The sequence below is a fragment of the Garra rufa genome, chromosome 14 (assembly GCF_049309525.1).
Source record: "Garra rufa chromosome 14, GarRuf1.0, whole genome shotgun sequence".
In the NCBI taxonomy this organism is placed as follows: domain Eukaryota; kingdom Metazoa; phylum Chordata; class Actinopteri; order Cypriniformes; family Cyprinidae; genus Garra; species Garra rufa.
This window is the reverse complement of record NC_133374.1, coordinates 22,698,357-22,711,484: the sequence shown is the minus strand read 5'-3', so window position 1 is coordinate 22,711,484 and position 13,128 is coordinate 22,698,357. Positions and strand designations below refer to the sequence as shown.

At 37.2% G+C, this 13,128-nt stretch overlaps 1 protein-coding gene across 1 annotated transcript in view; it reads right to left on the bottom strand.

The window, feature by feature from the left end:
* Positions 1 to 13,128, bottom strand: part of sorl1 (sortilin-related receptor, L(DLR class) A repeats containing) — an 88,014-nt gene that overhangs the window by 35,709 nt on the left and 39,177 nt on the right. Inside the window, exons 7-13 of the mRNA XM_073817825.1 lie at positions 8,785 to 8,886; positions 8,511 to 8,680; positions 6,751 to 6,943; positions 3,762 to 3,879; positions 2,633 to 2,706; positions 352 to 440; positions 61 to 239 (exon numbers count right to left, since the gene is read on the bottom strand). Of these exons, the coding sequence (XP_073673926.1) occupies positions 61 to 239; positions 352 to 440; positions 2,633 to 2,706; positions 3,762 to 3,879; positions 6,751 to 6,943; positions 8,511 to 8,680; positions 8,785 to 8,886 (925 nt within the window). The remainder of the gene's footprint in view (positions 1 to 60; positions 240 to 351; positions 441 to 2,632; positions 2,707 to 3,761; positions 3,880 to 6,750; positions 6,944 to 8,510; positions 8,681 to 8,784; positions 8,887 to 13,128) is intronic.

The following is a 13,128-nucleotide window of genomic DNA, read 5'->3' as shown; positions in this document are numbered from 1 at the left end:
AAAGGAAACAATTGCTAAGAATTTTGAGATGGTTCCTTAGCAGTTGCATTGTTCTCTTACCAAGCACATCACTAGCGTTGACCTGCACAATGAGCCAGCTGTGTTTCTGGTCCGCATATGAGCCGAAGATGGTGAAGATGGTGCTCTTTTCACCTGGTTCAGTCAGCAATTGGTACACATATACCTCCTCCTCTGAGAACTGGAAGTCTTTCCAGGTTTCCCCCTCGTTAGTACTGAACCTGAGCCAGCAAAAGACAAGACACAGCTATCAGTAATGTCCTAAAGCCAGATAATACTCAGAAAGCTTCAACTAAAAGCAGAGCGACATTAGATCCTTAAACGGTCACTGACTTGAGTGTTTTGGCGGAGCCACCCTGTGCGATAGCCATCAGGATCCCTCCATGGTCTCCCCAGGTGTAAAAATGAGGGCCAGCCAGGGCCTAAAGAACATACATATCAATTACATGGAAGTCTGGGAATATAATCAGTGCTGTGTACTGAGCATCAGCATCACACATATTTGTTTTCAAGTTTTTTTTTATGGGTAACCAGTTGCATTTTGGCTCAATTGACCCTTCGCAAATACCCGGACCCCTTTGTTACTGTTGCTGTGCCCGACAAGCCATGACTCTCTCACTCCACACATCATGTTCTCACACAGTGAAATATAAATCGTGGATCAATGACGACACTGACAACGTGTCGATGAACTAGACAGAGCAGGTTACTTTTGGAATGAAACCGTATCAGCTCCAAATTGTCAATTTGTAAGAAATTCAAACAATAAATACCACTTTACGGCTCTTTAATGCATCATGAAAGATCACTGCAGCACCTCAGTTCATTAAGCGGCACGTGAACCGAGTACCTTCCTCTTTACTAGTTGTAGTGCAAAATAAACATGAGTAAACATCAGAAGGTATCTTGTTTCAACCAGAGAAAGATACACACCATTTTTCAACTTCAAATCCACCAACGTCATACTCTTCTGCCTGGTTTGTTTTGTCGGACAAAATGTCAGATTTAGCGTTATTATTGGTCAATCAAACTCCTTGCAAAGGGTCAATTGGTCCCCTAAATAAGACCAAAAAATCTTGTATATAAAGACGGGATAGTCTAGTTGTAAAGTTAGTATTTAGTATGTAAAGGGAAACAGGTTCAACTCCTGATTTAACATATACACTATGATTTTTTAAAGATGTCTTTTCTGATCACCAAGCCTGCATGTATTTGACCCAAAGTACAGCAAAAACGGTCACATTTTGAAATATTTTTACTATTTAAAATATGTGTTCTATTTGAATATATTTTAAAATGTAATTTATTTCTGTGATTTCAAAGCTGAATTCGTAGCATTATTACTCCAGTCTTCAGTGTCACATGATCCTTCAAAAATCATTCTAATATTCTGATCTGCTGCTAAAAAACATTTACTATTATTATTATGTTAAAGGAACACTCCACTTTTTTGGAAACAGGCTCATTCTCCAACTCCCTCCGAGTTAATAAGTTGAGTTTTACCGTTTTGAAATCCATTCAGCCGTTCTCCTGTTCTGGCGATATCACTTTTAGCATAGCTTAGCATAGATCATTGAATCCTATGAGACCAATATAGCATCGCGTTCAAAAATGACCAACGAGTTTCGATATTTTTCCTATTTAAAACTTGACTCTTCTGTAGTTATATCGCGTACTAAGACCGGCGGAAAATGTAAAGAAGAATAAAGTAAAACTCAACTTATTAACTCGGGGGGAGTTGGAGAATGAGCCTATTTCCAAAAAAAGTGGAGTGCTCCTTTAAAAACAACGGAGTAGATTTTTTTTTTTAGTTTTCTTTGATGAATAGAAAGATCAGAAGAACAGCATTTATCCGCAACAGAAATCTATTGTAACATTATAACTGTCTTTATAATCACCTTTGATCAACTTAAAGCGTCCTTGCTAAATAAAAGTATTAATTTCTACAATTTCTCTCCCCCCAAAAAATGTAATGTTATAGTGTATGTTTCAAAAGCTTTTTATTTCAGTTAAGTTCTGATTTTTGGATCTTTCTATTCATCAAAAAATCCTGAAAAATGTACTTTAAACGGTTTAAAATATTGATAGTAATAATAAAAATGTTTCTTGAACAGAAAAGCAGCAATACTAGAATAATTTCTGAAGGATCATGTGACACTACAGACTGGAGTAATGATGCTGAAAATTTAGCTTTGAAATCACAGGAATAAATTACATTTTAAAATATATTCAAATAGAAAACAGTTATTTTAAATAGTAAAAATATTTCAAAATGCTGTACTTTGGATCAAATAAATGCAGACCTGGTGAGCAGAAGAGACTTCTTTAAAAAACATTACAAATCTTACTGTTCAGAAAGGTTTGACTGGTAGCGTAGTTGCCCAAAAATTAATAAATAAACAAAGAAAATTGCAAAAGAACTGAGAGTCATGCATTATGTTCTACCAAAAAAAAGACCATTTCTGATCTTTTGTTCCAAGTGAAGAAAGTTATGGGTGTTTGAAGCAACGTAAGAGTGAATAAATATCAAGTCAAGTCTTTTATAAAGCACATTTTTAAGCAAAACAATTAAACCAAAGAGCTGTAAATGAAAACAGATGCAGCTAGTTCTCACCTCTTTCCATCTGACCCCTGCACTGCTGGATACATACACATTGGGCTTATTGGCCAGATTCTTTCCAACAGATCCTGCGTAGAAGATAGGAGAGAGAGACAGAAAGAGGGAGATGATAGTCAATATTTACACTACATCTGGTGTCATATAACACATGCCTCAATCACAACTGATATCAGGTGACCATCTGACAAAAAGACAGCATTTAAAACAAGTGTAAAGGGGGGTATTTATGTTTCACGATGTAAACCACAAGAGAGATGGTCACAAGTGCATAATTACAGCGTAGATGCTAATACATCCAAGAAAATGCTGAAGGACAGCATACTCATGATTCAGTCCACCAGAGACAAAATAGCAGGAAATTAGCACAAAGAGGAACAAACCCAGCAAAGGGCAAAAAAACAAAGTGTTCCCGTCAGATGCTTCAGTGACAAGAAGCCCAGACAAGAATACTGTCTGTCACCTTCTCCTTTCGCACCCCTGACACCAAAGTCACCGTTTTTCTTTTTTCGACGACACTGCTGCGTCACGGCATGTGGTTTTGTCATTAATTAATTTGAGTGGTAATGAACTTCATTAACATTCATCTCCTTAAGAGAGATATGCAGCACTTAACACGTTTTTTTTTTTTTTGCAATAGGAACAATGCTGAGGTGGCGTGGCCGCTCTCGGCTGGCTAAGTCAATGAGAGCGAGGGTGTGTTTGTATGTGATAATTAGCCAGTGGGTGAAGTACAAATAATTAGCACATCTGCGCCGGAGCGATAGCAGCCGAAGCGGCCAGACATTTTCACAAGCCTCCTGCGCCTCTCGTCTTCATGCATGCACATTATCTAATAATCATTTAATTAAAGGCCTGGCTGCGGCTGGCAGAGAAAGAGAGAGGGATACAAGAGAGAGGAAGTGTCTTCCAAACTGTGCAAAGAGAGCAAAATCAATGTTTTCTGCCAGGCGTGAACTCAAGAAGTCGCCCTATCATTACAGTTTGCACTGAAGGGACCTACATGCACTCGGTTAACAGGAGCAAAGCAACACAAACAGGAAGACACAGAACAAGCAGCTAAAGTGCTCGCATTTCCTCCCTCATGCACATATGAGAGGAGCAGAGAGCAGGTTATGTGGCCCACCTGTTGCCATGATGAGGCCAGGTGCAGACTCTTTCGACAGAATAGGGATCCTGCGCAGCTGAATGTTCAGCAGCTGACTCCACCGCTGGGCCAAGTGCAGGGAACAGCCATTGTCCAGCTGAGAGACCGAGAAACAGAGAAATAGTGACTATGTAATAACAATGATATAAAAAGAGCACAAACAGTTCACTGGAAGCATAAAAAAAACTCTACTTCCTCCTATGATCGCAAAACTCAGCACTCTAAATCCGTTTTAGCGAACACAAAACCACAGCTTCATGAACGCATGCAAATGAACAAAGTAAAATAATGGATATTCTACACTCACGGTAGGGATGCACACAATATATCGGTATCAAACCAGTTATTTACTGATATCAAAGGTTTTTTTTATTTTATTTTACATGTCACTATCACTCAGTTTTGGGCATTTGTTTATGCTAATTTCCTTTGTTTTAAGATTTAGATAACCTTTGTCATCATCTAATTTTCATTTTAAAAACATACATTAAAATGTTTTGATGCTTTCATTTTTAATTAAATTGTTTAAAATTACACAAAAAATAAATATAATATGTTATAATACGTTATAAATACAATATATGTTATATAATTTATATAATATGATTTTTTTTTATGTATAGACAAAATAATATAACATTTTATCTGACATTTTTCAGTTATTGGCCATACATTTATTATATCTTCTGGCTCATCTACAGTGCATTTTTTCATGTTTTGTTATGTTGCTGCCTTATGTTAAACTGCTTTAAATTATTTTTTTCCATGTTAATTTACACTCCATACACCATAATGACAAAGCAAAAACAGAATTGTCACAACTTCGTAAACTTATTAAAAATAAAACACTAAAATAAGTGCATTGCATAAGTATTCATACCCTTAACTCAGTACTTAGCTGAAGCACCTTTACAGCCTCAAGTCTTTTTGGGTATGATGCAACAAGCTTTGCACATCACCATTTGGCAATTATCTGCTATTCTTCTCTTCACCTCTTCACCTCTCAAGCTCTGTCAGCTTGGATGGGGGCAGATGCACATTTTCAGGTTTCTCCAGAAATGTAAGATTGGGTTCAAGCCAAGACTGTGGCTGGGCCACTCAAGGACATTCACAGAGTTGTCTATAAGCTACTTTTGCTCTGTGCTTAGGGTTATTTCCCTGTTGGAAGGTGAACCGTCTGCCCAGTCTGAGGTTCTGAATGCTCTGGACTGGGTTTTCGTTAAAGCTATCTCTACATTTTGGTGCATTGAGCTTTTATTCTACTCTGATGAGTCCTTCAGTCCCTGCTGCTGAAAAACAGCCCCACAGCATGAGGCTGCTACCAGCACACTTTACATTTGGGATGCTACTGTGCAGGTGATGAGCAGTGCCTGGTTTCCTTCAAGCATGATGCTTGAAATTGAGGTTCATAAGACCAGAGAATCTTGTTTCTCACAATCAAATGGGTTTTCATGTGTCTTCAATGAGGAGAGGATTAAGTTTGGTCATACTGCTATAAAGCCCAGATCGGTGGAGTGTTGCAGTGATGTTTGTCCTTCTGTAGGTTTCTCCTATCTCCACATATGATTATGGAGCTCAACTAAAGTGACCATCTAACCAAAGCCCTTCTCCATCAATTGCTCAGTCTGGCCAGGAGGCCAGCTCTAAGAAGAGTCCTGGTTGTTTCAAAATTCTTCCATTTAGGGTAACAGAGACTACATGCTTCTGTCAACCTTCAATGCAGCAGAATTTTTTTCTGAACTCTTCCCCATATGTGTGGCTTGATGCAATCCTGTCTCTGAGCTCTACAGCCAATTTTTTTACTTCAGAGCTTGGTTTTTGTTCTGATATGAATTTTCAGCTGTTAGACCTATTAAGACATGTGCAAATTTCCAAATTATACCCATTGCCACAGGTTAACTTCAGTAAAAGTGTAGTAACATCTACAAGCAATATGAATGCTCCAGAGCTAAATTTCAACTGTCCCAGATAAGGGTATGAATACTTATGCAATAGAATCATTAAAGTTTATTATTTGTAATATTATTTGTAAAGATGTTAAAAACCTGTTTTTTTCTTTGCCATTATGGTATATGGAGTGTAGACTGATGTGGGAAAAATAATAAATCAAAGCAGTTTAACATAAGGCAGCAACATAACAAACATGAAAAAGAAATTTAAGGACTATGAATACTTTTGCAAGGCACTGTATATCGACTATCTTTTTTTTATATATCTCTGAAATGCCAGCAATGATCAATCATGAATATTATATTTCATTACAGTGGCATTTTGTGTACTAGTAGTGTGTGGTCTGAACAGTTAGAGTGGGATAGAAATGTATGCCATTAAAACAAAAAGTGAGTTTCAGGGGGAAAAAAAACAAAAACACTCAACTCTGCATAAAAAGGGCGTCCACATTAGATGTGTTTGCTAAAAAAAAACTGCTGAATGGGAGTTAAAGGGAAAGTTCACCCAAAAATGAAAATTCTGTCATTAATTCCTCATCTTCATGTTGTTCCAAACCCATAAGACCTTTGTTCATCTTCGGATCACAATTAAAGATATTTTTAATGAAATCCAAAAGCTTTCTGACCCTGCATAGACAGCAACAGAACTACCACGTTCAAGACCCAAGAAGGTAAGGACATAAAATAGTCCATGTGACATCAGTGGTTCAACTAAAATGTTATGAAGCTTCGAGAATACTTTTTGAGCTCAAAGAAAACAAAAATAGTGACTTTATTCAACAATTTCTTCTCTTGCACGTCAGCTAGCGTTCTGTCTATGCAAGGTCAGAAAGCTCTTGGATTTTATCAAAAATATCTGTGTTCCGAAGATAAATGAAGGTCTTACAGGTTTGGGATGACATGAGGGTGAGTAATTAATGACAGAATTTATACTTTAGGATGAGCTATCCCTTCATCCATATCCATTTGGCTGATTTATCTAGTACTCGAGTAGCCGAAATGACCAACATCCCTAATACCTGACAGTCTATGGTTCCTCCCAGGCTGTCGGCCGCAGGTGGCTGAAGCAGCTCCCAGGTTCCTCCTTTATCAAACGTGATGACTGATCGCATGTTATCCTCAGTGACTGATCCATTGATCAGAGTGGCCACAAACACACCCCTCAGTCCCTCGACCCGGTGGAGATCAGCAAACGGCTCGTTGGCGAAGTACCTTTCAAACACACAAACACACAAATCTGTTTCCATGTGCCACTCATATCTGCCAAGAGAGGGACTATATGAAAATGCCAACGGCACGCGAGCCAAGCGCATCTCATCTGCATTCCGCACTGCAGTAATTGCGTCTCTGCTCTCAGGCGGCCGTGCTGAGCTCAGTGGTTTGGCGGTGGGTGAGATCCCACTCTGCCGCAGAGTAAAACAATAGCATGTCCTTGGGAAGCTGTGTAGGAATGATAGATTGCTTTTCTACTGACAGTGCGAGCGGAGGGACCAGTGGGCGAAGACATAGTTCTTGCATTTTAGAGACGAGACCTCACTAACCTGCTTATGGGTTGAGGCGTGCAGAGCCAAAACGGATTTGCAGCACTGATGAGGGGCCGTCACTAAAACCAAGAGGAGTTCAAGTAAAGGTGACGAGACCAAGAGCTGTGTAAGACCGGGGCTTAACGTGAATTATTGAAGTGGGACATGTTCCTGGCTCAACATGGTTGTTGGCTCTCAGATAACATTTAAAACTAAATTTCGGGATATGGGGTTCAACAATAATTTGCATCAACTTAATTTCCTTTGGATTTTAGGGATTATGGTTAGAGTGAAGATATTTTATTTAAGTTTTTATTGAATATGTATTTAATTCATTCTTTTTTGCATTGGATTTACACTACTCTTCCGAGCTTTATAATGTCAGTGAATGGCTGTTGAGATTTTGAAGCCCAAAAAAGTGCATCTATCCATCATAAAAAGCACTCCACACAAACACATTGATTTAGCTTCAGAAGGCCTTTATTTATGGAGTACTTTTTAAAATGGATGGATGCACTTTATTGGACTTCAAAACCTCAACAGCCATTCACTGCCATTATAAAGCTTGGAAGAGCCAGGACTTTTTTAATATACAGTTGAGGTCAAAAGTTTACATATACCTCGTAGAATCTACAAAATGTTATAATTATTTTACCAAAACAGGAGGGATCATACAAAATGCATGTTATTTTTTATTTAGTACTGACCTAAATAAGATATTTCATATAAAAGACGTTTACATAGAGTCCACAAGAGAAAATTTGAGTTTAATTTATAAAAATAATACCGTTCAAAAGTTTACATACACTTGAATCGTAATACTGTTGTTACCTGAATGATCCACAGCTGTGTTTTTTTGTTTTGTTTTCTTGTTTAGTGACAGTTCATGAGTCCCTTGTTTGTCTTGAACAATTAAACTCCCTGCTGTTCTACAGAAAAATCCTTCAGGTCCCACAAATATTTTTGTTTTTTCAACATTTTTGTGTATTTGAAACCTTTCCAACAATGACTGTATGATTTTGAGATCCATGTTTTCACACTGAGGACAACCGAGGGACTCATATGCAACTATTACAGAAGGTTTAAATGCTCACTGATGCTTCAGAAGGAAATGCAATGCATTAAGAGCCAGGGGGTGAAAACTTTATGAATTTAAAGATCAGGGTAAATTTAACTTATTTTGTCTTCTGGGAAACATAAGTAGTAAGTATCTTCTGTAGCTTGTGAAGGGCCGTTTCTGTGATGTTCAAATGTACCTGATAAGCGTATTGCTCCCAGAGCCCTCAGGGCTGTAGTACAACACATTCTCTAGGGACAGAGAGAAGGCCAGGCCCTGTGTGTCGGAGATGTACAGGTGTGTAACGTTATTATTGTGGTTCACGCATACGAACACCTGGTCCTCCGAAGCATCTGCTATGTAGTACTCCTGCAGAGAGAGGAGAATCGCAAGAGACAGGTAAACAACATGAAGCTTTAAAAGTCATGATTATAAATATGTTCCTGAGACTAAACAATGCTGACGGCACTCACCGTGATGGGGTGGCGGGTGTTAAACTGAGCTGCTCTCATTGGCTGCCGGTTGTAGGAAACCCACAGCTGGACAGACTGAGATTCGTGGCTCCCAAGCAATGTCTGTGGAAACACATTCATAATGAGGTTAACTAAAACTGTAACTAAAATTAAAACCATTAAAATTCTATGGAAAAACCTTTTTCTTTCAGCTCTCTCAGTTGTGACCCTGGACCACAAAACCTTTCTTAAGTAGCATGGGTACATTTGTAGCAATATCCAAAAATACATTTGTATGGGTCAAAATGATACATTTTTCTTTTATGCCAAAAATCATTAGGATATTAAGTAAAGATCATGTTCCATGAAGATATTTTGTACATTTCCTACCGTACATATATCAAAACTTAATTTTTGATTAGTAATATGCATTGCTAAGAACTTCATTTGGACAACTTTAATGCCTTTTTAATATTTTATTAATAATAACAATCATAAAATAATTTAAACAATTTTAAATTATTTTAATAATATTAATAATAATAATAAAATGTACTAGGGGTCATCCAATTATTGGCCTGGCCAATTTTTGAAGCCGATATTACGCACTTTTATGGTTATCGGTATTAGTCATTTTCACAACTGATTTGCCGATAAATAATCTAAAAGCATTTAAATACATCTTAATTAAGTTTATTTTAATTTTGACATTAATTTTCATTTTTACACCAGACATATTGGTTCAAAATATCGGTTATCGCTTTACTTCATCTGTAATAATCGGTATCTGCATCGGCCCTGAAAAACACATATTGGTCGACCCCTAATTTGTACATTTAATTAACAATAAGAGAAAATTGTTAAATAATTTATACTTTAATTGTAGTAATTGTTCTTTATAGCATCATATTTATGTAAAGATGTTTTGTTATCTAAATCTTTAAACAGTTTTGTTTGAACAGTTTTTCCTATATGTATTTTTAAATGTATGTTTTTTAGTTAAATTACTATTTAATATCTAGACTAACAATAAAAAAATTAACAAACAAATTACCATTAGTCAATGGAACAAAAAAAGTGTGAATATCAGTAAAAAAAAGATTTATCGGTCTATACCTAGTTAAAATGCATCAACTTACTTGCAGCAATTTACTTCACACAAGGTGGTTTGTTTTACAACTTTCCACTGCTACTCAAAACTGGAACATGGTGCAGAAAAATTATTAAAATTAAACAGCACAGAGTCATAAAGATTTTATAAGGTAATCTGATACCCTCAGTTACCATAAACTGCAGCATAATACTGCTATAAAGGGGTCTGAATGGCAGACAATATCAGTGAGGAGAGATATGCCCAGCCAGCACTGTTTTCACTAGGGTCCTGTACCTGATACCGCTTAATAAGGACTACTGGGGATTCGGAAGAGCAAAAAACACTCTCTCTCATTTGTACTTCTAAAACTGCTGGTTTCTCAAAGATAAAAGAGAAGAGAAGCTGGTGCTAGCAGTACTGATCTAGTCAGTGTCCCAGCCTCTGTCTAGCATTGTCTAAAATGAGCAATGCGTCATGAAGGGACGAATCTTTCCCAAGTCTCTCTTTCACTTTCTCCCCTCAGGAAATCAAAGCTTCAATCAATTCTGAAGTTCAGGCTGTTCAATCAGCCTCTTCCATTCTACGACAAGCTGTCACTGTAATCAAGCTGTTGGTGAGTAGGAGTTACTTACATCAGGTTCTGAAAACCTCACAAACACAGCATAATAAACGGCAAATTGCAAGCTCACTGTAATAAACAGATTACGTACAACCAAACTAAAGACATGCGTCTGATACCTCTCGCTCAGTAAATGCCTCATGTGAAATGAGTGAATTCAAATAACAAAAAACTAACAATAAAGTCTGATTTGAGCATTCAGACTGAAATGCAATTCCATTTCAAAACCTGATTTTTTTTGCTGTGTAAACAAGTAAACAGATTTGCCTGCAAATCAGATTTTTGCTGCTTGCCTAAAAGCCAAAGACGCCATTAGAGGTGATAAAGGCAGTGCATGAAAAAACAAAGAAGCATATTCTCTGCATTAATCAGGTTTATTGCTGTTTCCTAGATCATACTGCAGGGTCAAAAGGGCTTGCAAGATGGAACAGGCAAAAATACTAATAAACACATCCTGCGAAACGGGTATTTATTGGGTCAGTGTAAGAACAACAGGAAGGCAGCCTGTCAGATAAAAGTGTATTTATAAGCACAATCATCCTGAATAACAAGTTTAACCACTTCCTTGGTCAAAGGCACAAAGGCTCAGTGTTTTCTTTCTCAGCTCTCCGCACTGCCTCGTTTTTAGTCACACCATTCATGGTATTGATTTATCTCGCTGTTAACGGCTGTCTCCAGGAACAGACTGCAGTGTTGTGGAAGCAGCCAAAACACAATCTGGCTTTAGAGAGCAAAGACAAGGGAGATCTCTCGAAACAGACGCTGTTGCCGGGAGAGCTTAAGAGAGCAAAGTGTGTGATAACAACAGTCAAATCACAAAGCCGCAGCAACCACATCCAGTTGCCAATGTTTAGACATGATAACATAGTAACAGAATAATACCATGTTTTTGTGTAACCAATACATTTATTTTCTATTTGCCTTTTAAAAATTAGAATTCAAAGGCATAGTTCACCCAAAAATGAAAATGACCCTATGATTTACTCACCCTTAAGCCATCTTATGTGTATATGACTTTTGACTTCCAGATGAATTCAATTGGAGTTATATTAAAAAATGTCCTGGTTCTTCTAAGCTTTATAATAGCAGTGAATGGCTGTTGAAGTGTTGAAGATTTTGAAGTCCAAAAAAGGGCCTAAATCCATCATAAAAAGTACTCCACATGGCGTTTGTGTAAGAAAAACATCCATATTTAAAACTTAATAAATCGTAATCTCTAGCTTCCACTAAATGTCGTAGATACGTTCACGAGAGATTGGAGTTCTAGTGGATGACATAGGACTTCTAGGACGTTCTGTCATCCGTCGGAACCCTATTTTCTAGTGAATGCACAATAGTTAGCGGAAGCTAGAGATTATGGTTTATACATTTTTTAAATATGGATATTTTTCTTAAACACATCGATTTACTTCAGAAGGACTTTATTAACCTCTGGAGCTGTGTAGAGCACTTTTTATGATAGATTTTATTGGACTTTAAAATCTCAACACCCATTCACTGCCATTATAAAGCTTGGAAGAGCCAGGACATTTTTAACCCTTAACCATCCTTCGTATAGCAGCCATTAATTTGTCATTCGTGGACAAATTTGGGCACAAAGGTCTCAAGTGTGATCCCAATTTTTATTTTTTTTAAACAACTGTCATATCACTGTCTTTGATAAAATAAAAACTATCAATTTATGCAATTTTTGTGACTTTTTTTATTTACCTCTAAAAGTACCATATTTTTATGCAAAAATATGCTTGTCATCCATTCCATGTTCATGTCTTTCTTTTTTCAGTCGATAAGAAAACATTTCAGGAACTATCTCCATATAGTGGATTTTTATGGTGCCCGCGAGTTTGAACTTCCAAAATGGAGTTTCAATGCAGCTTCAAAGGGCTCTAAACGATCCAAGCCAAGGAAAAAGTGCCTTATCTAGCGAAACAACCCATCAATTTCTAAACAAATTGACAATTTATATACTTTTACCATCAAACGCTCATCTTGTCTATTCTCTGCGATGCACATGTGAACTCTTTGTAATTTCACAACAAAACCTGCCCAAGTGGTACTCAAAATCGTGTTTTAAGGGGGGTCCCCCAATAAAAATCTCGTTCTGATACATGTTTTTTTTTTTTTTTTTGCGGGGTTCCCCTTGTAAAATTAACATTTCAGGGGCTAAATATAACGTTACTGGGGTTGCTTTAACCTGCGGACATGAAAAACAACTGGTGGCAACAGTAGTAAAATAGCCCAATTCCATTGGAAAACCGCGGATTGGCAACACTGAATCCGGGTCAATACAGTTAAGGTTATGTCGAAAAACTCCCATCTCATTTTCTTTTCCAACTTCAAAATCGCCCTTCATCGCTGCAGTAAACATGCAAAGATCAAACGCCCTTTAAAAAAAAAAGGTAAAACAGCGATGTAGGGTGATTTTGAGTTTTTCGACATATCCTAACTGTATTGACCCGGAAGCTGCATTTAAACTGCATTTTGGAAGTTCAAACTTGGGGCACCACTGAAGTCCACTATATGGAGATAATTCCTAAAATGATTTCCTCAAAAAACTATTTCCTATCGACTGAAAAAAGAAAGACATGAACATCTTGAATGACAAGGGGGTGAGTAAATGATCTGTAAATTTTTGTTCTGAAAGTGAACTTCT